This window comes from Periplaneta americana, chromosome 15 (assembly GCF_040183065.1).
Source record: "Periplaneta americana isolate PAMFEO1 chromosome 15, P.americana_PAMFEO1_priV1, whole genome shotgun sequence".
Lineage (NCBI taxonomy): Eukaryota > Metazoa > Arthropoda > Insecta > Blattodea > Blattidae > Periplaneta > Periplaneta americana.
In genome coordinates, this window is record NC_091131.1 from 171686508 (window position 1) to 171713396 (window position 26889).

Genomic DNA, 26889 nt, shown 5'->3' on the forward strand with positions numbered 1-26889 from the left:
AATTTGTCAGTGTGGTCAGCAGTGTCAGCTCCTGCATATTTCTTAAGAGGAGGAAAGAAGTTAACAGCGCAAAATGACACATTCTTGAGAGAAACATGCTATAAATTAGCCTAAATGCATACATGTAAGACCAGGTAGTGTTAGAGTTGGCCTTCTCTTTTGTATAGCAATAATCTGTTCTTGTAAGCTGATTTTCCTAAATTGTCCAAAATATGTTTTCACTTCCATTCATTGTTGGATAATTGTACAAATTAACAATTACAAGGAAATTCATAAACTCGTAGCATTTTTCGCGCACACTACAGCATCACACGTGTTGGAAGAGACTATAGCTACTAACACACAACCAGAACTGTTTTACGGAAGTGGGAATGGGAAATAATCTGTTAGGAAAGTGAGAACACTGCACCCACTCACGTGGTCTGTGTTGCCACATGTACATTTTACAAGTTCAGTATCACATGCTTTTGAAGAATATCAGTTCTTGTAAAGTCATACCGCTGTGGTCATACTATCATTATTGTTCAAAGCTGCAGGTGACCGATTAATTTTTTTATGTTAAAAATAATGTAATTTGGAGTACTTTCAATTTCAAATATATTTGTACAAAACTGACAACTTGGCTGTTGTCCTGTCTAGTAGACAATGAATGGAAGTGAATTTCAGGGGATCTGGGATACTAACGTAGAACTAACTACTTCCTCCTTGTTTTATATAAATCTAACTTCAACTTTCAGATATTCTCGAAAGTTTCACACCATGAATAGTAGGTTATATAAAGTGCAATGAATAATATGTTTCCTTTTATAATTAAAAAAAAAAAGTTTACATGATGTCTTTCATAGCTTTACGTTAAAACTATTTTTATTGTGCCTCCTCCTAGATGTGTTATAGTCTGGTTGAATGCAGCATCGTTAGATGGCAGTGGTAGCGAGCTTGCTGCACGACCAGTCGGTTTATATATTTCCCGCCCATGACTGATTCAGAGGAGGATCTCCTCCCTCTCTGTTCATTTACTTGTTTTAAAACTCTGCTTCTGTCTCTCGCCGCTAGTGCGCTGTTGTCTATGTGTGCTAACTGCAGTAAAGGAGGAATGGATTGACTTTCCTCCACACAGACAATCTCACATCTTTCTCACAGTTTTCTAGTAGCACATGATTGCGCGTCGTTTAAAACTCAATCAATCGAGCGAGGTTTTCTTATAGCTGTGAACTTAAAAATTATCGAATCTTCTTCGAATTTCAAGGCAGATATTTCATTTAGTATTTACTTTCAAAAGAAGAAAAATGTGAGGAGGACGTTCCTCCCTTCCCTCCCCCGAGAAACCGCCACTGGTGGTCAGATATTCAAAGCTAGTTGATGTTGCACATATTCTATATTTCTCTTCTCTCAACATTTGTGAGTTTTTAAATAACTCTACACATAATTCTTCAATAGCATGTTGCTGTGCAGTTTCTCTTTATTTATAGTTGCTTATTGTTTCCTTACTTAACATATGATGTTAAATTGTATAAAGTCATTGACAAACAACAAGACGTTTTTGACCTACAGCATGATTTGGACAGACTATATGGAGTATCGATAATTTTCTTCTGTTAAATCTTAATAAATGTTGCTTTATGACGTATTCTAAAAATAAGACAGTTGCTCAAAATTCGTATGAAATTAATGGTGTGAAGTTATATCATTTAAGGATTTGGGTATTTATTTTACACACAACGTATGTTTTAAAATGCACTTAAATCACGTAGTAATTGATGCATATAGAAAATTAGGATTTATAATCAGAAATAGAAAAGAATTAAAAAACATAAATACTATTGATACTCTATATAAAACTCTAGTTAGGAGTAAGCTAGAGTATGCATCTGTAATATGGTCACCTCAGTTACAGTGCCATCAGATGCAAATAGAAAGGATACAGAAAATATTTTTACTTTATTTATATTTTAAAAAACATCATGTGTCGTCTTATGACAAGCAAATTTCATATAATCAGTTACTTTTTTAATTTAATTATAAAACTTTAACATCTCGACGATTAATAAATAGTCAAATTTTACTCTATAAGACTGTTAATGGTATATTGAATAACTGTGACTTTCTTAAATTCCTTCAGTTCAATGTAAAAAAAAACAGAATTACGTCATAGGCAACTTTTTGTTATTCCCATTCCTAGAACTGTTTACTTCAAGAACTCTCCCTTGTTTGTTATGTGTAATACTTACAACTCTCTGTCTTTAAACTGTGATTCTCAATTAGATTTCAGTTTAGCAGTTGAAAAATTTCATACAATATTAAAAAGAATTGTATTTTCTTAGATATTTAAATTATGAAGAAGTGTATTACAATGTTTTTACTCTAGTTTTTAAATAATTTTGCATCATTATATTGACATTTGGCACTATATTAACTGCAATACTATATTCTAGCATCTATTACCGTTATGAATATTTTCTTTCTTTCGTTTGTGTTGTTTGTTTGTTTTTTTTTTTCTTATTATGTATTTTGTGTATGTATCTGTGTAAGCCACCTGTAATTGGAAGCCTGCTTCTGTTGGTTGTGGATTTAAATAAATAAATATTTCATATTAAAATTATGAAATTTGGGTCATTAGCGAAAGAACTCTTTGTTAGAAAATTAGAATGTCACCACTGATTACACATAAAATAGCTTCCTGTACAATTCTTTTTGCAGTTTTGAGGCAACAGAGTGGCCCAATGGACATTATGTACACACCATAGCAGGCTACAAGGAGGAGCCATCTTGTTATCATTATTGGCTGCTGTATCAGGTCCCCACACTGCCTGAACCAGCCAGTCCTCCTGGAAATAATTTTGTCACACCAGTCGGTAAGTTGAATTACTGTGAAACTGATGCTCAGATAGTATATCTTGCTCATATTTAAAAATGGTAGCAGGAAGACCATGCTAAAAGGGATGAAGTTACAGGAGAATGGAGAAAGTTACACAACGCAGAGCTGCAAGCATTATATTCTTCACCTGACATAATTAGGAACATTAAATTCAGATGTTTGAGATGGGCAGGGCATGTAGCACGTATGGGCGAATCCAGAAATGCATATAGAGTGTTAGTTGGGAGGCCAGAGGGGAAAAGACCTTTGGGGAGGCCGAGACGTAGATGGGAAGATAATATTAAAATGGATTTGAGGGAGGTGGGATATGATGGTAGAGACTGGATTAATCTTGCTCAGGATAGGGACCAATGGCAGGCTTATGTGAGGGCGGCAATGAACCTCCGGGTTCCTTAAAAGCCAGTAAGTAAGTAAGCAGGAAGACCATATTGATTTCAGTTTTTAGGATTTTTAGGTTATGTTTTTGAACATTTGAGAGAAAACAAACCTGTTTCATTCATTATACAGTACATGCTCTGGGACCTGGCATGAATAAACTCTGTTCTTATAACTCCTTTCACGACGTACATATCTTATTTTATTTTTCACATCATTTTTGACACAATCATTTACACCCCACCTCTGGCTACTAGCAACAGGCGTCTATAATGAACACCGATCAAAATACCCCTCATTTCTCGTGAAAAACAACTGAATAGACTACAGTGGACTATAGTGGACTTTATGTTGTCAGCAAACAGCTGTATACATTAAGAAGATTGATTATTATTGACACATTCATTCATAGTGTTCTGCCCAAGGGCAAGTCTTTCAATTCAATTTATTAAGTCATTAAACATACAGTGATAGGCTTCGTCACAATACAGAAGGGAGGAGAAAAAACATAGATTACATTTGAAAATACACATATAATTGAAAACAGTAAAGTTTAATTAGAATGAAAACACAAAACATTTTGAAACTCTAAAATTAATGAAAACACTTCACTCCTAATGTAATAATTGTAACTAAATGTAAATAACTTTATTTATTAGAAAACAATTTCGTATGAATTTATGTTAAGAAACTCATCTACAGAGTAGAAAGGATTAATTAAAAGCCAATTATAAAATCTAGCTTAGAAACTATTGGTTGGTAACTTATAATATTGACTGGGAAGCTTATTATGTAATTTCATCCCCATGCCAGAAAAATTTATACTAGTTTTATGTAATCTACAATATGGAATATTAATTTGTTCACTATTTCTAATTTCATGATCATGTATATTGGCTATTAATGAGTAATTGTCTATATTTTGTCGAGTACAAACCCAGCATTCTCCAGTCCTTCCTACTTTCTTCCTTTCTCTTTGTCTCCTCATATGATCCATATATCTCAATGTCGTCTGTCATCTGATATCTTCTTCTGCTCTGAACTCCTCCCGTTCACCATTCCTTCCAGTACATCCTTCAGTAGGCAGTTTCTTCTCAGCCAGTGACCCAGCCAATTTCTTTTCCTCTTTCTGATCAGTTCCAGAATCATTCTTTCTTCATTCACTGTTTCCAACACAGCTTCGGTTCTTACTCTGTCTGTCCATTTCACACGCTCCATCCTTCTCCATATCCACATTTCAAATGCTTCTATTCGCTTCTCTTCGCTTCATCGTAATGTCCATGTTTCTACCCCCATACATGTTTCTGCTGCACTCCACACAAAGCACTTCACTTCCAGAGATCCGCAGAAGGTGCTCCTTTCTCTATTAAAAGCTTCCTTTGCCATTCTTATTCTCCTTTTGACTTTTAGCATATTGTACTTCTAAATATTTCTTCACAATTAGATCGTTACAACAGTTTCTCAACAGCAGTATCTTAAAGACAATATATTTTGTCCATTTTCATTCCTACAGAATAATATTTTTTGGGGAAATTCAGCAGATAGTAAAAATATGGCCTTTTCTTATTACCAAAAAGAGCAATTAGAATAGGTAATATTTGGAACAAAGGCTAGAGAATCATATAGACCTTTTTTTTTTTTAATGAGAGATTCTGACCTTAACAAATCAGTTGAAGCATTCAGAGCTAAAGTGAATCAAGTCACAAATATTCATAAATTGAATTTAAATCGTTTTCTGATTATCTGAAGTTGGATCTTTTCCGAGGAGTAATGGATGAAGTCCTAATTCCAAGCATTTGCCGGTAGGTGACACCAGTCACTTTTGGCTCAGATTATTTGTTCACGATGTTCTGAGCCATATTGGATCAAGTCAACAGAGCGTTGCATCAATTAACATCACAATATTATGTATGTTTTATAAATCTAGAATTTGAGAATGAAGCAATAAAATTATTGCTAGTCAAATTAGATAATCCACTAGAGCAAGTCAACTTTAAGTCCTATTATCTCAAAACTACGTCTCATGGACTTGATCCACTTTAGCCCTGAACGCCTTATATATACTTCTTAATAAATTTCCTCTTATGTAATAAAGAAAATTTTCCAACTAATCCAGCCATATATAGTATATATACTCGCAGAAAGAATGATTTTCATATACCATCGTCATATTTATAATGCTATGAAAGGGGAGTACTGGTATGTTACATGGCAGTAAAAATTTTTAATAGTCTTTCTGAAGACATTATGAATCATAACCAAAATCCTGCATTATTTAAGGTAAAACTAAAAAAAATACTTAATATCTCACACTTTCTATTCTGTAGATGAATTGTTGACATTTCACAGTACTGTGTAAATATTTAATATTATTAAATGGTAAACATATTTCATTGTATAATATGTTACTTGTTTATCCTCTTCAAAATGCTCCCCTTCACCAGCTTTCTGACCGGTTTCTCAAAAATGTGGATAAGTTAATTAAAAGTTCAGTGAAGGAAATTTTATGTTTGCCAGGAGACACGCCCGACGCGATGTTGTACACAGAACGTAAATATAAAGGTCTCAGCCTTTTCAATGCTCAATGGAAGCATATTTACAGCATCTGAATATTTGCGACACATTATTGAGAACCTCGAATCCTCTTGTCGTTTCTACAAGGAACATAGCAGCAGAAGAGAAAGTATGTTCAAGGAAGTTAAAAATTCCACCTGATGATCTGGATATAAGTAACATCAATGTCCATAAACTACGACAAAATCTTAGGAAACAAGAGTACGATAAATGGTGTGCGCTTCCTCATAAAGGAAAAGGTGTTATTATATTTCAAGAATATACTCCCGGAAATAAATGGATTTTTTCTAAGGAGGATCTGTCTTCCTCTGAATGGCGGGACGCAATTAAGATGAATGCTAATGTAGCATCAGTGAGAAGTCTTCATGGGAGATCCTTGGACGGTTACCGTTGCAGATACTGCAACGAGATTGAAACCTTAGCACACGTCCTAGGATCCTGTCAGCATGGAGAACTCCTAAGAAATTCACGCCCTCATAATATCCGAAAACTAATAGCACAGGCCCTTAGAAAAAGATCCTTCGAGGTCCATGAAGAGGTGCACTGCTTTGGGTCTGAAGGCGGCAGAATTAGAAGAGCGGACATCGTGGCTCTAGACAAGACTAATAGTAAAGCCTTTATACTGGACCCAACTGCTAGATTTGAGATGAGTCAGACCCAACCATCTGAGGTTAACAAAGAGAAACAACATATTTATGAGCCTACTATTCCGAATTTTCGTGAAAAATATCAGATGGAAGGCACCTGGGAAGTACATGGTTTAATGATTGGAGTAAGGGGCACCATCCCACGATCAACTGTAAACACTATCAAAACATTTGGAATCCATGATATCATTCCAAAAATAATTACTTCTAGCATTAAAGGGTCTGTGGCAATTCTGGAAAATCATTTATACGGAATATCATAATTTCCCCCCTTTCTATCAGTTAGTGTGTGATTGTTACAATATATGTACAAATTTATTAATTCTTAAATTTAAGCTCTGAGTTCACATTTCAATTTGACTCATCTATTCACTGTAATCGTTATTATTCTTATATGTGCATTATTCTGTGTTTTTGGCAACCCAGGATGCCTGGGCAGACTATTTTTTGGAAATAAATTACATATTATATAGTTTTAATTTTGTATATATATCATATTAGCATCCATCCAGAAAACTTGTAACCTTACAGCCACTTCAGGTTCAATGTCACTCCTAATGCTAAAACCTATATTTCCATAAAAGTGTGCTACTCATATCAGAATCACCATTAACAACTTTCAAAACAGTAGTGTCGTCTGCTAAGATAATAATTTTCCCTGGAATGCAGCTGGTAAATCATTGACATCAACAATAAAAAGAAATGCACACAAAATTGAGCTTTGAGAAAGTTCAACATTAAGAGTAGGCCTGTACTGGGAAGGTATTTTCTCCTCAAATTCAACAACTTACTGCCTATTCATAAGATAACCATTCTACTAAGGAAATCTCGTTTCCTTTATACCATAAAATATAAGTTTATTCTTGACGGCCTTATCTCTACCAGGTTAAATAAATAAATACTAAATAAATAAGTAAATACTAAATATCATAAATAGAGACAGTCAAAATTCTTGAATTAAAGGGGCTAAAATTCTTGATTAAAAAGGATAAAAATTCTTGAGTAAACCTGAAATTTTCACTCTGTTTTATTAAATTATTATGTTGCTTAAGATAATTGACAATTATAATTATATATTCAAAGCTTTACGTTGACAACAATTCTAAGATACTTAACATTATTTAACATTCATAGTTATTAAACACTACTCAAACTCTCACAGATTACATCCCAATACCAAAAAAACTGACAAATTTATCAAAAGTGAATTACATAAAAATAATAAAAACAATATTACTAGTACAAAACCTGAAATATTTCATCAAAATTTTACTTCCAAAGAATTAACTCTAGCTTTACAAAATTTAAAAACCAAGAAATCTCCTGGCCCCGATAACATTCATTCCGAATTTTTTAAACATCTGGGGGAAAAAGCCAAGTCTGTACTTTTATCCATTTGCAATTTGTCATGGAACACCTCAGTTCCTGCAGCTTGGAAAAAAGCAATCATTGTACCAATTCACAAAAAAGGGAAACCTGCTCATGATGTTAATAGTTATCGACCAATAGCACTATTAAGCATGATAGCAAAAACCATGGAGTCCATGATCTCCAACAGATTAACTTGGTATTTAGAATCCCAAAATCTTTTATCACCAAGGCTTTCGACAACTACACCCTACCAATGAACAAGTCATACGCCTCGGCCAAGAAATAAAAGACAGTTTTAACAAGAAAGAAGATACCTTGGCAATATTTATTGACTTTCAGCTAGCATATGACTCTGTTTGGAGAAATAAATTATTACTAAAACTCCAGAAATTAGGTATCTCCAGCAATATGTTCAGATGAATATCAGAATTCCTTAGTCAACGATTCATTGCCACTAAATTCAATAACTCACTTTCTAGTTACAGACAAACATATCGAGGTCTACCTCAGGGCGCTGTCCTCAGCACAACTTTATTCAATATTTATATAAATGACTTACCCTCCCTATTAGAGGAATCAAACATGAAAACAGCACTATTTGCAGATGATATAGTTTTGTGGACTTCCGGATCTTACAGACATAGAGACAAAATTCAAAATTCTGCTCTTAAAGCTCTAAATCAACTACATGAATGGAATACATCAAATTTGATGACACTTAATTTAAGCAAAAGTAACTACCAAATATTTTCACTCGGTAAAAAAGAAAGAGAATTCAATATCCAATACAATGGCCAACACCTTCCTAGGACTTATGAATCCAAATATCTTGGAGTTATTTTCGATAGTAAGTTAACATGGAGCAACCATTTGAAATATATTTCTGAAAAAGCTCGTAAAAGATTCTCCCTTCTAAAAAGACTAGCAGGAAAGAAATGGGGATGCTCTAGGAATACTTTGACCACTACATACAAAATGTTTATACAGCCAGTGCTGACATACTGCGGAGAAACTTTAATTACTTCACCTTTCATAAACGAAATAGAATATGTTCAAAACCAAGCTCTCAGACTCCTTACTGGTGGAATCAAAACAACTCCAATAGATTCTATGGGATTCCTCACTAATATTAACAGCATCAAAATGACAATAGAAGAAAAAGCACTGATTCAGTATGAAAAACTTATTAGATTACCAGGAAACAATTGGCATTCATACAGTCCTCTCTGTAGATTGAAAACTCAAAAAAGTTTCATATCCATTGTTCAAGAATTAAAACAGAAAATCAATATCCCGAATTTAAAAGAAAACCTACAAATTAAACCAAACCCTTTAACTCTATTAAATATAGAATATAATCTAAATTTAACAGAAGAAATACTGAAATCAGAAGTAAACACTGAAATGCTGAAACAATTGTCTTTAGAGACAATTAATATCTGATACCCTCCACAAAACTGGCTTCATTTATACACTGACGGATCCTTGATCTCCAGAGAACAAGGTGCCGGTGCAGGTGTTACGTGCTGTCTCTTCTCACTTTATAGATCTCTTGGGTATGGAACAACAAGTTTTGATGGAGAAATCATTGCAATAAGTGAATGTGTCAGGAATCTTCTATGCCACATCAGTAAATTAAAAAATGCAGTTATATTGTCAGACTCCAAAGCAGCTATTCTATCAATAGTCTCTAAACACACACCTTCATCTCAAACAGCAGAAATAACTAAAATGCTCTCTCAATTAATATCACTCAATAAAAGAATTGTATTCCAATGGATACCATCCCATTGTGGAATCCTGGGAAATGAGAATGCGAACGCTTTAGCAAAGAAGGGCAGCACTGCTACTTACAGACCTGTTACTAAATCTACGTATTACTCTGTAAAAAGATTTATTAAATCTACATACTTAGACTTCAACAAACAAAATTTGATAACACAATCCCATGGGAAAAAATGGAACTCTCTGCATCAAAATCCACAGTTAATTCCCGATTTACCACGAAAATCGTCTGTAGCTGCATTTAGATTGGCAACAGGCCATGATTGTTTGGCCAAACACCTGCATAGAATTGGAATATATCAGTCCCCTAACTGTCCATTGTGCAACTCAAACCAAGAAATGGATTCGGAACACCTCAAAATCTGTGCTTCAGTGGCTGGCCATGATAATATCTTTGAAAAATATTGGAGTGCAAGAGGTCAAATGACTTTATTGTCAAAAGCCTGGCATTAGAAAACAACGACAAGAACATTCATAGTTATACGCAGACAACAGTTCTAAGTTTGTCATTGTAAGGTTTGTTCTTCTATTTGTTAGCACACACGAGAACTGTGAAAAAAAACTTTCCCAGTCAACATTAGAAACTGGAACCCATATAGCTTGGAGTGCTCCATCCACAAAATCACTCTGATCTTCATGTAACAACAGCAAACCTTCTCGCACTGAAAGTCCAGGACTATTTTTAACTATGTGCATTTTTCAAACAGAACTTCTAAAATTTCCAGATTTAGATAATGTATTTATTAATTGCAGAAAAATTGCTTCTTTTCGCGAATAACAGCAGAAAATATGCTAAATTCGCGATTCATAGGATTTTTGCGATTTTTCGCGAGCATTTCGCGAGTTGAAACGTGTAAGTATGTGATTATTTTTACGTGAACCATGTTTTAAACTATGTTTATTTGGTTTTTAGGTTTCTCGCGATTTTGCAAGTCACGAATTTTGACTATCTCTAATCATGAGGCAAGCGATCAAATGCCTTACACAAATCACATAAACAAGTCAGCAAATTCTGTTTTAATTCAAGGATATTGGTATTGAAAACCTATAGAACAACATTTTCTACCATTATGGTAGTTGATTTGCCATATCTAAATCTGCCTAAAACCAACGTATTGCTCATGAAGCAAATTATTTTCTTCAAAATATGTAAAAACTGTCTATTCATGACATCCTCTAATGCTTTGGATAATTGTTCAAATTATATACCACAGTCTAATAGATACAGTCACGAAACTTATACGTATAAAATATGCCAACATTTGACAGATGGCGCGACAGTAGCCCTCTAGCGGCAGGCAAGTTAAAAGTGTGCACACGACATATGATAACACATCAGAAAACGGGTTTTGCGTAATTTATTATATATTTTTATGCTATACAATAAGGGTATATGGTTCTTATTAATTCTACTTCAGAATCCTGGAAGAATTTCACACGCAGTTAATCTACAAGTTTCAGAAGCTGGGAATAAACGTAATTCTTTCTGCTCCTTACAACTGAATCATGGCCCTGATCATGTATCATGGTTTGAAATAATATAATTGTTCGTGCGTGGTCGGTTAATTCAGTTCATTCCTAAATATATTTATGAATCATTGGAACTTTGTATTTCCTGTGAGAAGAGTAAAAATTAGTAGCTTCAAAATTGTAGGGCATATCGCGTGGTGAACTCTTCTCCCCATTTCCTGAGAAATTAACGATTTTGCATACCGCAAATTGGGGTAAACTCGGCCACTGAGATAAACTTGAAAATAAAGAAAAGAGGAGGATTTAAACATTAATATGAAGTTAATTATTTTTCCATTTCTTAAGAACCGGTATTTCCTTTATTATTTTGAGTCACAAATAGTGCTGATGTATGGTTTAAATTTTTATGCCAAGTTTACAGCATTTGACATTACATTTCCAGTTTTCACACATAATGCCCAATTTTAACTTATCCTACCTATATAATACGTAATTTACATGCACTTACTGTTAATATGACGTAGGTGAAAACAAGTAAATGAACACACAATTTTGTTGAAAAAATTGTAACTTCAATTAACCCAGAAAATGTAGGCCTAATTTTATTTTCAGAGCAGAAGTGGTGTAAGTCAAAAATGGGTAATGAGGGGTTAAAGTAAACATTCTGTAAAATACAGCGCAAAGTGGCAGTTAATATTGAATGTATTTAAACTATTAATAGTCAGTGAATAGCACGAAGGATATATTAATTGCTACTTTGCGCTGTATTTTACAGAATTTTTACTGTAAACCTCATTACCTGATTTTGACTTATACCATTTGTGCACTGAACGGCTCAAATAATCACTGGGAATGTACAATCAACACCAATAACAGTCATGCAAATTATTACAGAAAAGATTGCTTTTTATATTAAATTTAAAAAGGCTCTTTTATTTCTTGAGAACCTAATACGTCTGCCACATGAATCTACACCAACACATCAGAAATTTAAAGACACAGTCTGGATTTATTCAAGAAGTGAATATTTTGCAAAAGGATTACTATACTCCATGAAATCTTGCAAAATTAACACCATGATACCTACTTGAATGCTATATAACATTCAACTTTTGAAAAATATAAAGAAAAAAGCACGAATACAAAAATTATGGAATTACTTGCATTAAAAACTGTAGATATATTATCCAAAATCGGAATGGTTACACATTTACACATATGATCTCTGCAAAAAATAATACAATGTAATAGGTATTTACTTTGTTTTTATTTAAACTGTCCTTCCTGACATACAAATAGGTAACTGATAAATAATAAATGTTTTAACGAACAAAATACGTAGGGTACCTACAACGTGGATTATTGGTTATGACTGAGTTACGATTTTCTCTTGGTCTTTAGGGAATCTGAGGAACAACAAATTCGGAGATTTAAACTTGTTGTTACTGCAATTTTCGTCATTGCACACATTGCCTTTATTCCGACGCATGATTAAAACGTTATTATAACATCTCGCATCCCTTTAAATCACGTGCTGGCTGTATCACCCCTATGACCAGTGCCTTGCCTGCCGCTTGGGCGCTAGTGTCGCGAATGTTGGCAAAAAAAGTGTTGAAGTTGCGCGACTGTATATATTAGACTGTGTTATATACTTAAGTAAATAAGGATATTATAATGTATCGGGTACCCATATATTCAGATACAGTAGTAATATGACTTCTAAACTGTTAAAATTCCATTCTGTTACAATAAATTTGCCAGTACAGTAATTAACTGAAGTGTATAAAGTATTTTAATTGTTTAATAGAATTTGAATTGAAATTCTAACCAAAATTATTTACAGACATACTGCTGCAAAATTCTTCATAAATATGTTCGAAATAATGTAAACACAAAGTTTTAATCAGCGAAAAGAACATCCTGATTTCTTCAGAGTTTGTACGACAAGATTCTTTGAGAAGTGACAGAGTATATTTTGAAAAGCAATATGACTTTAACCCTACAAGAGGCTATTTAGCATCAGTATTACACTGTGGAAACATGCTTATCTATAGTTTATTTTGACAAATTAGATTTCGTTATTAGAAAACTGACCATATTTGATAGTACGGAAAATTGAAATTACTTCAGACTTCGTTAATAATAGTATTGCTTCCTCATCACTTAATGTTTTGTTTTGGTAATGCATTCTATCATTGTAAATGTAGAATAATTGAACATAAATACTGAGTGGGGCAGATGAAAGTAGCCCACCTTCTGTTTGAATCGGAATGTGATATTTTGACTGCTTGAAATTCCATTATTGTATTCTATCATAGAGGAAGTGCAAAGAAAGCTTGCCCATTTGACTGATGCGCAGAGAACGATATTTGGTCCTCGTGCCGCCATGCTCGTTACAGGGCTGATAAGAATCACCTAATGCTGATTACAGGGCGGATTCGAAAGTGCGGTCTTGAGCCGTTTGTATTGTGGAGTGTTGCTGTGCAGAGCGGGTAGAAGCCACCGTGTGCTTTACATATTCTGCATTTTATCCCTGATATCAGGAGTTTTATATAGTTCAAAGTGTGTTTGTTAAATAACAGAGTTCTGTATAACATTCTATGCACTTAACAATGCCCCCATTTCGCTCTAAATTAGGAAGTGCTAATAAAATGTTACACAGTCAAACTAGAGAATTGTTTATAAAGTTTATAAATTTATGAAAAACGAAACAGGCTTTGCTCGTAACATAAGGAGTATATACAGATTAAAATAAACCGACCATAGTACCCTAGTTACCGGAACATTACATAGTATTAGTGTTTTATTACAATGTCAAATATCACTAATTACACTTATAACATCTTTGTCATTTCATTCATTGATTTTATGTGTAAAAAAATTCGTGCTTCTGTATTTTCAAAGGTTATATACGGTATTTCTTATAACATCTTTAGCATTTCATTCAGTGATTTTATATGTAATAAAAATGTGTGCTTCTGTATTTTCAATAATTACATATTTCTTACAACATCTTTGTCATTTCATTCAGTGATTTTATGTGTAAAAAAATTCGTGCTTCTGTATTTTCAACAATGTTATGTTATTAGTTGCTCTGCAATAAGGTTTACGTTACGTTACACGTGCTGTGATAAATCTCACTTGAATCATCAAGCCAGCAGACGACTGAGAACTGTTGACAGTTTGTCAATCGAATTGAAGCGAGGTCGAGTGCACCCGAACGTTTCCGAAAGTTCGCGCAGCTTTCCGTGGCAAGCTCTTTTTGCATCTACTCTATCATAACGAAATGAGTAAACAGCTACAATAATGGACAATTTTATGCAATAATCGATTGTTGGCATTCTGCAAAATGATTTACTCGATTCAAGAAAGAGTGGAAATTGTGGAAGCTTATGTGAGAACAGGTTCGATTAAGGAAACTTACGAAATTTTCAGGGACAAGTTTTCTGGATAGAGGACAACCGGCAAAGAGAGCAATAGAGGGTTTGGTAAAAAAGTGACTAAGATCTGTTCAAAATGTGAAAAGATAAAGTGTTACTTCAATTCGCACACCAGAAGTTATTGAGGGCATCCGCCAGAGGACTATTGCATAAAATTGTCCATTGTTGTAGTTGTTTACTCATTTCATTATGATACGATATGATAGAACACAATAATGGAAATATCGCATTTACATTCAAATGGGAGGCAGGCTACTTTTATCTATGCCACACTGTACATTTTGCTGTATAATCATCACACTTGAAAATTCGGTTATGAAATTGTTTTTCTTTCTCCTAGTCTTTATTAAAGAAAAGATTTTTTTTTTTTTTTTTGAGTTCACTGTACCCTTTATAACTGTATATTTTTTTAACTTCACAATTATTACTTTTCTTTTCAAAGAAGCTCGTTAATGTAGAGCCTGATTTTAAACTTGTGGCAACTGCGCGAAAGACGAATTGGCAACCACTTATATGTACTCGCCCAAGAGTCTTGCTGAGGGGTGTTTGAACAGTACGCTCTACGAGTAAGCAGTCACCCATACACACAGAACCCTCCACTCCGAAGCCTCAGAAAGAAGCTCGCACATGTTGGTGCCATGAGATTGAGATCGGGCTCCACCTAGTTCAAGGTTTCATTTGAACAGTTATTTCTCCAAATTATGTATAGAGTTGGGAGTCCGAGGACACCCTTTAATTTCGGAGACAGAAGGGAAAATGTAAAATCTCTAAGTACCCCAGGAAAGAATAGGTGAAGGTGCTAACATTTGCTAGTATTTTTGGATTGTGGCCGCCATCTTAGAGCAAGGTCACATATTTTAAATGGTAAGGGCATATCAAATGAGACTAAAATGGAATTCATTGCTGTAATCAGATTTGCCATATTAAGTTATGTTCAAAAGTTATTAACACAGAAATTTGAAATTACTGGTTACGGTATTGACGAAAGAGAAAAAGATAAGATTTATCCTGGTATCTGGAGAACGCAGATGCCATATCATATCTGTAGATTTCAATTCCCGATATCCAGAAATTTAGAGCAACTGGAACTGTTCAAAAGAAGCCAAGTATAGTCAGGATCAGTTTACTTAATACCCTAAGGGTGAAACCTAACCACTTTTCCCCTATAACTACATATGCTAGTGAATTATAGTGATTTTCTAGCTCTCAGATTGAATTTTCTTTTACCAACTTCGTTTCGAATTTCGGGTACTGACAAGTACTACAACTGGTAGTTATTTTCTAACTGTTATTTGGTAGCAATAATTTTAGTTTGCAGTATAGGAAACTGATGAAAATGCAAGTAAAGAAATACATTTTTAGTTTAGCTCTCATGAATCGTAAACTCTTTAGTCAAAACAATAAATTTCATGACAAAATACATTTTAATATTAATCATACTAGTCCTAATAACTAACATAATATGCGAGAAGTCCAGGAAGAAAACGTATTATTTAATAAATTATTGAATCATTTAGGAACACCTCCCAACATAAAGATGAGATGTGGTAAATATAAGCAAGACATTGTTATTGTTAATATATTATTATTATTATTATTATTATTATTATTATTATTATTATTATTATTATTATTATTATTTCAGTACGTAGCATTGTGATTTTACCCTCTTTGGTGATATAACACTGAAGAGATGACCAAATTAGACTTTTAGGAACTACACTGACGTGATCCTCACTTTAGCAGTTGGTCAAAAACAGCAACCGATGAGAGACTCAACACTAGTCTTGGCCTCATTTGCCAATAGTCCAAAATGCAGTACATTGACATCTTTCGGCAGAAAGTGGTATCAATCAGTTAAATATTGTGTGAATTCTTCATACCAAAGAATGGCACCTGTTCAAGGTCCAAATGCTGCAGAAACTATCAGAGAATGAACCTGATAGATGTGTCGAATTCTGCAAGACCAATGTTGAGGTTTTCAGCCAACTGCTATGTGGCTTGTCTTGAACAGTCCCAGTTGTTCTAAATTTAGATACAGTTCGGCCAGCCATTCCTGGCTGGTGGGATGTGTGTGACAAATTTGAAGCGAGTCTGACCTAGCATGTGACTTACCCGTAGCTGATCCTTCCGTCCGCCCGCCTCCAAGAAGGTTGAGGGACTGTGAGTACAGCCAGTGCAGTGGAACAGTTGAGCGCCTGCAGTTAATGAAGTCGAACGAAATGTTCGGAATATTTACACATAAGTTCTACGCTAAAATAATTGTTTCTTTTTCACTTATAAATATTATACACACAGTTTTACACTAAAACACATATCTCTTTTTCACATGCACAGAGATATTTAGACATCCACCAAAATACATATGGAACATTTGCACTAGTAAAGAATAAACTGTTCACTCCAATTCTTCTATCCCTGATATTGCTCCGTCTTCTGACTCGCTGTCATTACTATCACTGCTATCATTAACTGTAAATGCTATTCTTTAGATAGCATCTTCTACCAAACCTTCCATTTCGAAATAATCAGGTTCAACTTTTTCTGAATGGCAGCAAACATTTTTCCACTTATCTACTCCAATTTCTTCAAAGCTTTGCCGACATAATGCCATAACATCGGCTATCTTGAATGTAGTGTTTCTACTGGCTACCCACTGTTTTGCGTCAGCCCAAATCATCTCTAAAGGGTTCAAATCTGGTTGGTATGGTGGTAGTCTCAGGACACTGTGACCATGTTCCTCCATTATTGAATCTATGAGATATTTCTTATGTTGGGGTTTGTGCCAAGTTATTAAATCATAAAGCTCGGTCTTAAGCATATTTTCTGTGTACTCAATGCCATTGCTTGTAAGCCATGCTTTCATATCATCTTTCCGAGTGTTTGATGTGAGTGGTTTATTAATCTGTACATTGTGGTAGGAAGCATTATCTACCACTAACACGGTATTCGGCTGTAAATTTGGTATTAATCGTTCTTTGAGCCAACGCTGGTAATTTTCAGAGTTCATGTCATTATGGTAGTCACCTGTTGACATTCCTGATGTAAAAATAAGTAGTGCATTTGGAACGAAACCTGATCGGCCACCTGCATGCACGATTATTAATCTGGTGCCTTTGGATGTTGGTGCCATCAAACCTGCCGTGCTGTCATCACTCCAGTTGTTAGGTCTTGTGTGGCTACTATGGATATAAGTCTCGTCTTCATAAACAATCGGACGACCCTCTTCTCGATATTTCTTAATAGCCCATAGGTACGCTATACTCATGGACCTGATGTCATGTCGTTCAGTTAGAGCTGCTTGATTGTTTCTCGTTTTCTTCCATCTGAACCCCATATTTTTTAATATTAATTTTAAACTTGTTTTTCCACCAGAAAAATTGATTCCATCTTTCAGCTTACAAAGGAGTTTGCTTACTGTTGGTATGCATTTCTCTTCGACATAGAAGTTATAAATTGTTCGTCGAATGAAATCTGTATTGAAATTATCTATATCAGTGATCCATTTCGGAACATTGTGTTTTTTACCAGGCGTTTCGAATGAAGCTCCCTGTTCTTCAGCACGTTGCCTCTCCTTGATAATCCTTCTCATGCATCTCTCAGACACGCAGGTCGCTGCTACAACTCTCTCCTGAACCCTCTTCAGAGGTATCAGTGTCTCTCCGGCCTCTGATTCACGCTTCATGAATGCGTGAACGTTAGAAACGACTTCATGGCATTGACTATGCAATGTCTTGGATGCTAGTTTCGAAATAACAGGCGGCATTTCAACACGTAGCAACTTTCGTGTATCCTCACTACACTTTACACTCTCGTCACACTGTCCCCACATGGCTCCGGAAATACATTGACACTGCTCATGCGCCACGGAATGTAGGCTCGCACTGTGTGGCGAGACAACAGCGCATCGAGAATCCACCGGCCAAAAAGGAACGGCCGAACTGTATCAGGGATGTGATAGTGTTGTGTGAAATTGGTGGTCTTTCTGGACATTGAAATTTGGGCTATATTACCGCAGCTGCTTTCCCCAAACATCAGAATCAACTCAATCCTCTCCTCTTTTATCATTGTCATCTCCAGTTTACTGAAACTACTTACTACTGCTTATGGCTTTTAGAGAATCCAGATGTTCATTGCTGCCTTCACATGCCATCCTGAGCAAGATTAATCCAGTCCCTACCATCTTATTCCACCTCCCTTAAATCTACTTTAATATTATCCTCCCATCTATGACTTGGCCTCCCCAAAGGTCTTTCCCCCTCCGGCCTCCCAACTAACACTCTATATGCATTTCTGGATTCACCCATACATGCTACATGCCCTGCTTATCTCAAACGTCTGGATTTAATGTTCCCAATTATGTCAGGTGAAGAATACAATGCGTAGAGTTCTGCGTTGTGTAACTTTCTCCATTCTCCTGTAACTTCATTCCTCTTAGTCCAAAATATTTTCCTAAGCACCTTATTCTCAAACACCCTTATCCACTGCTGGTCTCTCAAAGTGAGAGTCCAAGTTTCACAACCATACAGAAGAACCGGTAATGTAACTGTTTTATAAATTCTAACTTTCCGCTCTTTTGAGAGCAGACTGGATGACAAAAACTTCTCAACCGAATATTAACAGGCATTTCCCATATTTAGTCTACGTTTTATTTCCTCCTGAGTGTCATTTATATTTGTTACTGTTGCTCGAAAATATTTGAACTTTTCTACCTCTTCAAAGGATAAATTTCCTATTTTTATATTTCCATTTCGTACTGTGTTCTGAAACATAACCAGTAATTTCAAATTTCTGTGTTAATTACTTTTGAACACTTATGTCAAATCTGATTACAGCAATGAATTTCTGAGAAAATTTTGGCCTTATTTGATATGCCACATGACAACCTTCAAATTAAGAAAAAATGTCACATTGATCTAAGATGGTGGCCATGTTCCGGAAATACCCCGCAGAGGTTGGCTCTGTCATCCATCCTTTCGAGAGTTGGTCAGATCTTTAATTTTCCCTTCCATCTTCGAAATAGAATGGTGTCTTGGAACTTTTTACTCACCTGGTATTATCATACAGATGAAATTGTTTTAATCAAGTTATGAAAACTTTGCTTTTGCTTTTCTCTTATAACTGAGAATTGTTTTACTAGCTATAGATAACAAAATTGGCATTTCCAAGTTAGAAAGGCTGTCTCTGTCCATAAGTACAAGAATAGTGGAGATGAATACCAATATGTAATCAGACGCACATGTAATTCTCAGTGATGTCACGTCACACAGGACTATATTAGGAGATAGAATCACAGTAGTGATTTGCCAAACACTATGTGAATCATACTGTGAATGAAGTAAAAATGAATGAATGATTACCAGCGGGGTGAAACTGAGAGAGGAGTTTCCGGTAGCAAGACTGTGCAGGCTGTTGTTTTGTTGCCTGATCACCAGAAGCGCTAAACATAAATTTTCTGATTGGATGCTAGTGGGAAATACCATTGTATACGAGATATATCTCGTAGGCAACACAGAACAACAAAATAGCAGCTATATTTCTTTTGAGACGAGAGCCTGATGACTGTTTTATAAGTTGTTTGTATGTATATGTTATTTAATTAAAAAAATATGTGAAAATTTCATCAGAACAATTATTTTATTTTATTTTAAAATATTTAAGATATATTGTATTTATACTTCTTTTTTTTAATTTTTACTTATCTTAATTAAATAACAAACACACAAAAATAATAACATTCATCTTTAACAGTCTTTTTCCTAATAATGGGACATCAGGAGCAGGGTATTATATTCCAAAATATCAAGAAAGTTATTTCATACCATGTTCATCCTCCTCCAGTCTTGACACTTAATTGCTAGCTATTGATGCTGCTCTTCAGTGTGTTACTCAAATTTCTGAAATATCTATTTGCATACTTACCGACTCCAAGGGGGCTATATTTAATATAATTAAATATGTACCAAACCTATATGCACATAGAATTATTCCAATTCAGAAACAACTAAGTAAGCTAAAAGAACTCCAAAAGGAAATAACATTTCAGTGGATACCCTAGTTATTGGGTATACCTGGAAACGAGAAAGTCGATAATATTGCAAAACAGGCAACATATTTGCAACCAAGATCTCTTGAAGTGATATCTCTATCCACTGCTTTTGCTTTAGTAAAATCTCATTTTACAAATCTATGGCTCAACAATTGGCTCTCTTCTGACAAAGGAAAAATTTTACAGTCTGTACAAAAGAAACCAAATGACCTGGAAATGTACAAAAACTTGCCCAGACATGTTCAGACATTTTTAACAAGAGCCAGAACAGGTCACATTGTCACTCAGTTGTACCTACACCGATTTCACATTTCTGATAATTCCCACTTGTCTGTGGTGTAATAATCATGATGAAGATCTGGAACACATTCTTCTATACTGTCCATCCATAAACCACAAAAGAAGTAAATTAAAATCATCAGTACCAGTTGCAGAAGACACAGCCCTGCAGTATATATCGACTACACCCCACCTCTGGCTACTAGTAACAGGCATTTATAATGAACACTGATCAAAATACCCCTCATTTCTCGTGAAAAACAACAACTGAATAGACTACAGTGGACTTTATGTTGTCAGCAAACAGCTGGATACATTAAGGAGATTGATTTAACAATCTTTATAATTTGATCAACAAGACAACCAATATCGCGTTCAGATTTTCAAATGTTAAGCTTCACAGCCAGACCAGACCACCAGGAGCGCACTCTTTGTTCTCTGCTTCCCTGTCGTAACATGTGCCGTGCACTTCTATTATTTTGTTGTTCTGTGATGATTACTATATACTACATCATACTTGGTGCCGCAATAGCAATTGAAGGTGAATTAATTTTAGTTTTGCTGTTCTGAACCTCGACATGTATTGTTTTAAAGTTCAGAATCAAATAATGCAAACATGTAGTAATAACTAGACCCCAGAGAAAGTATTGCTTATAGGGAAATGCACGATGTAGTATAGGTAATGTTTATGAACCGAGGACTCTTGCATGCATCACTGTGCAGGTAGGAGTAGTGCCGGCGTAGCTTAGTACAACGCAGTCAAAAGCAGTCGACACGGGTCTTCAGAATGCCGAGACCAAAAGTACGCAAGATAGAAGCACTAAGGGAATATGTTCGTCAATAAAGTGTGTTTTCCATCCATGGTAATGAACTGTTTTGTGAATTGTGTCATGTGAAATTGGCAGCCGACATGGCATGCAATGTTAAGAAGCATATAAATAGCAATAAGCATAAACGCGCATGTAAAAGACAACAGAATTTAAGCAAGGTACAGCAGGAATCTCCTTCACAACTACATGAACGAACATTTTACAAAGATATGTGTGACGCGTTTATTGCTTCAAATATTCCGTTAAACAAATTAGAAAACGTGAAACTCTGTGGCTTTTCAGAAAAGTACACTGGAAGACAAATTCCTAATGAAGCAACACTGCGGAAGAAGTATATGCAACATGCATATGAGAAATGTCTACGTGAAGTGAAGTGTAAATTACAAAATAAGAAGATATGGGTATCTTTCTATAGATGAAAGCATGGACTCCATTGGACGTCATGTTGCAAATGTGGTTGTCGGTGCCCTTAGTGCGGAATGTTGCTGTAGACCCTATCTCTTAATGAGTGAAGTGTTAGGGAGGGTTAATAATTCCACCATATGTGAACTCTTTGATAGTGCTATGGAGTTGCTATGGCCATCATGTGTGCAATTCGAAAATGTGTTACTATATGTTACAGATGCTGCAAGCTATATGAAGAAATCTGCTAAGTTTCTTGAAACACGTTATCCGAATATGATACACGTTACATGTCTTGCACATGCATATCATAGTTCATTGCAACGCATCAATACGTAAATAATATTATTATCAGTATGTCAAGTACAATGAAATATTTAGATCTCTTAATAAGAATAAATTAGAATTGCACTTTGTAATCACTGGAAACTAGTCAAAAGGACGCACAAATAATGAGACTTTTATGTATTACTTCATTTCTCATGAACCAAACTGTACTACTGCCAGCGTCACGCTGTCTATCATTATTTACCCCATCCCTCTCAAAGCAAGTATGCTATATTGCATACTAAGCTGATAGCAATACTTTTTCCGGGGCCTAGTAATAACAAGTGGTTGACTATGCAATTACGAAATTAATTCACTCCTTAGAAAAATCACAACGAATTACGTTGTTGGGACATTATGCCTAATACTTTCAGGTTAGGTGAAATTAAAGTCGACACCCTAACACATTTACTTTTTAAATTTTGTAACAGGAAAATGTAAAAACTGCTAAATATAAGAAATTTACTACATAAGAACAGAGTGAAGAGACTGCTTTTTTATAGTTCCCATTTGTTCTGGAAAACTAATAATGATTGTAGAAATTACATGCTGTAGGCCTATCTGTGGGAGAGAATGAAGATTCTGTTAATGTTCTTAAAACATAATTCGAATATTACAACGAAGGTATTGCAGCCTGAAGGTGACCATTCATCCCAATTTTTCCGGAACAGTCCCAAATTAGATCCTATGTCCAAGATTTTTTTGATAATATGTCGGAACTCGTATTTGTCCCGAATTTTGCCAAGATGTCATTATTTATCCTGGTTTAGATTTGTTTTTGAGAGATGTGAACTGTAAAGTTGCCAAACATTCAGTTGCCACTACCAGTATTGGTAGTAGGCCTATATCCATAGAACAACAAAATAATAGAAGTGCACGACGCATGTTACAACAGGGAAGCAGAGAACAAATGGTGCGCTCCTGGTGGTCTGCTGTGAAAATTTGAATGGGATATTGGTTGTTTTGTTGATCAAATTATAATGATTGTTAAAGATGAATGTTATTATTTTTGTGTGTTTATGTTATTTATTTAAGATAATAAGTAAAAATTTCAACAGAACAAGTATAAATAAAATATTAGTTGTTTTGATGGAATTTTGACATATTTTCTTAATTGAATAACATAAACATACAAACGACTCGTAAAATAGTCATCAGGCTCTCGTCTCAAAAGAAGTATAGCTGCTCTTTTGTTGTTCTGTGTGGCTTTCTATTGCCCACGAGATATATCTTGTATACAACAGTGTTTCCCACTAGCATCAAATCGTTGAAAAGTTTAGTGCTTCTGGTGATCAGGCAACAAAACAATGGCCTGCACAGTCTTGCTACCGGAAATTCCCCTAAGCCTATACAGTTGTTAAAGACGCACATCAAAAACAAAAGGCTTTTAAGTTACTATGATATAGTAAACCTTCACAGTTACTAAAGACGCACATAAAAAATAAACATATAACAAAGCAATCTACTGCCCATGTCTCACATCCTGAACCGAGAGCTCCCTAGTGCTTATAACCATGTCCCTTAGGTCTGCTCGGACTGGCATGGCAGCTGCAGTGTGCGGCACAGCAGCATATTACATGTTCTGAAAACATTATCCTATGCCAGTGCAAGGGTTTTTACTCTTTATAATACCGGATACTCTAATCGTGGTTACCACTATCGCTATTATCTCTGATGGCGATTTCCTAAAATGTATGTAGACACTCGGCCACTCTTTATTCATTATGGACAACTGCTGAATTACCATAGGGCAGTGTTTCTCAATGTATGTTCCGGGGTTCCGTGAGCTCTATATGATTTTAAATTTTATTCCATACTTTTTTACTTGGTTATTTAACAACATTGTATCAGCTACTACGTTATTTTGCATCGATGGGATTAATGATAGCGAAATGGTATTTGGCGAGATGAGGTCAGGGATTCGCCAAACATTACATGACATTCGCCTTACAGTTGGGGAAAACCTCGGGAAGAAATCCAACTAGGTAGGCCTAATCAGCCCAAGCAGGAATCGAACCCCTGCCCGAGCGCAACTCTGGATCAATAGGCAAGCGCCTTAGCCAACTGGGCTGCTTCGGTGGCTATTTTATACTTAGCGGTTACTGTAAAAATATATAAATATTACGAAAATATGAATCAATAATATCATTAAACCACCGATAATGATATTAATAATAGTAATAATAATAATATGTTTGATGAAAATCTAAAACGGAAAATACCCGTAATAATTATCACTTTCATCACTGGTTTCTCTGCGTATGTGTTCAGTAAAACAAAATACCGAAAAGACAAAATGCAGAAGTACAGTAAAAATGAGACTACAACTTTCTGCCATACAACCAGATTGCAAGCTTAAAAAGCAAATACATTTGTCCCACTGAACAATATTGAGATACTAGCTTTCACTTGTCTCTTAACTGTTAAATACTAATAAAATATTACAAGGATTCCGCAGTTACACTTTAGATTAAAAGGGATTTCGCGGTGGAAAAAGTTTGAGAAACACTGCCATAGAAGAAAGATTTTACGGATGTGTACATGTGATAACCTTAATCGCAGTTAGGTCGATAATCTCAAGTAGAGACTGTAGTCTACCACTGGTATTAGTGTTTAGTTACAGGAATTGATGAGAAGGACATAATTTGTTTTGTGAGGGGACAGCCTATACATTCGCTTGTCCATGACTGATCTTGCTCTATAGCTGACGAAAGAAATCCTGAAAAGGCTGATGTGTTGAATGTAGGGTAGTAGGCACATGCGGTACCCAGGACCTCCCACTCTCCCTCTCTGCATCTCACTCCGCAAAGAAACAGCTCAGGAAGTGAGGCACGGGCAGTATATGACTTGTAATATTATTCAGTTCAAAGTTATGGTATTTAATTAGGCCTATGTTTTTACTTCTAAACTTTAAAAAGACTTTGTTTCATTTAATCTATTGAGCTTATTAATAAATGTTATTCGCTTTCATTCTGCAGGAGTCGATGGACTAATTGTTGAAGATGGGGATCATTACCTATTCTGGTACAAGAAGCTCTGAGTGCCACAAGAAGCCACCTACACATCTATACACTGATGAAAAGAAGTTTTCACTTTTATTTCTACCATTGTCTACTCCAGGTTTACACAATATCAAAGATAAAATCATTACAGTAACCTACCAATACTGTACTGCCTGTGACATTTCATTGCAAATAAATGCAAAGATCAAAATTGGATCTACAGCCAGACTGAGAATTTATCTCTGTTACCCTAATTCTCAAAATTGTTATGATGGCGTTTGGCAGCTGGACTGAAGAAATTTTCGCACAAATAAAAATATATTAATTACACTTAGAGTGCGATCTTATTTTTAAGGAATATGTATCGTAAGTAGGAAACTTTAAGTATGAGTCTAAGAAAAGTACCAATACAGGATTTTTCCTTCATTTTATAAAATCAGCATACTCTCGACACACAAAAACACACTCCAACGAAATTCTCAACACACAACTCAACTTCAAAACACACACACTCTTTGACTCTACACTATATCACAGGAACACACCCTCACAGGTAACAGAACAAGTGGCGCCAAGACCAACAACGACCAGTTCTGAAGATGACCCATAAATAGGTCGAAACATGTAAACGAGGTACGTTGAAATTTAACACAGGAAAGTCTTGCCATACATATTCCGAAGTAATAATATGTTTCCAATCTCTTATTTTGCAGGAAATGTTTCAATCTTTAATTATTATGACGCAAAATTATATTCTAATGAAAACTGTTCATGTTTAAATTTAAATAGTAACAACATTTAATAGTACATTATGCAACGAGCCTATAATGGTAGTAATTAAGACGCAAGTATGATTGCTTATGAAACGAGCGCAAGCGAGTTTCATAATTTTCATACGAGCATCTTAATTACCATTATAGGCAAGTTTCATATGACTTTTTATGCTCGACCATATTTTTCTAACTTGAAAGTATTCAAAATTATGGTTATGTGCGAACTGACCTGAATTGCGAGATGTGCGCAGACGCGAAAGTATTGATTTTTTCCGAGGCCGAATTTAATTGACTTTGGCACAGAATAAGATGAACATTACTCTGGTACAACCTAAAAATTGATTTAGAATTGAAAAACGAGATGACAAATTGAATTTATTTGAATATTATTTACAATTAACTCTAATTATTATAGTAACAGAACATAACCTTCTGCGACAGTATTGGATTTCCAGCCTCCGTGACTTTTCGCTAATTCTCTTTCGATTGCATATCCGAGAATAATCGATACTTGCGGTTTTATAACGGTACAAAGCTGACTTGTCATTTGCTGAACACCTGTACTTTAATGAGTAGGTGTACTTTAATGACATGCATTAAAGGACTGCTACCAGGTGTATAATTACTACATTTTGGCATGGTCGAGCATAAAATATAATAAAGAAGATGTTAAGTTCAAGGAACAGTTCA

General features: G+C 35.1%; 1 protein-coding gene across 1 annotated transcript in view; it reads left to right on the forward strand.

Moving 5' to 3' along the window:
* The window catches only part of LOC138715761 (uncharacterized protein CG3556-like), a 69111-nt gene extending 43469 nt beyond the window's left edge, over positions 1-25642 (forward strand). The window contains exons 4-5 of the mRNA XM_069848808.1: positions 2698-2852; positions 25403-25642. Coding sequence (XP_069704909.1) covers positions 2698-2852; positions 25403-25464 — 217 coding nt within the window. The 3' untranslated portion in view covers positions 25465-25642. The remainder of the gene's footprint in view (positions 1-2697; positions 2853-25402) is intronic.
* Positions 25643-26889: the final 1247 nt, after the last annotated feature.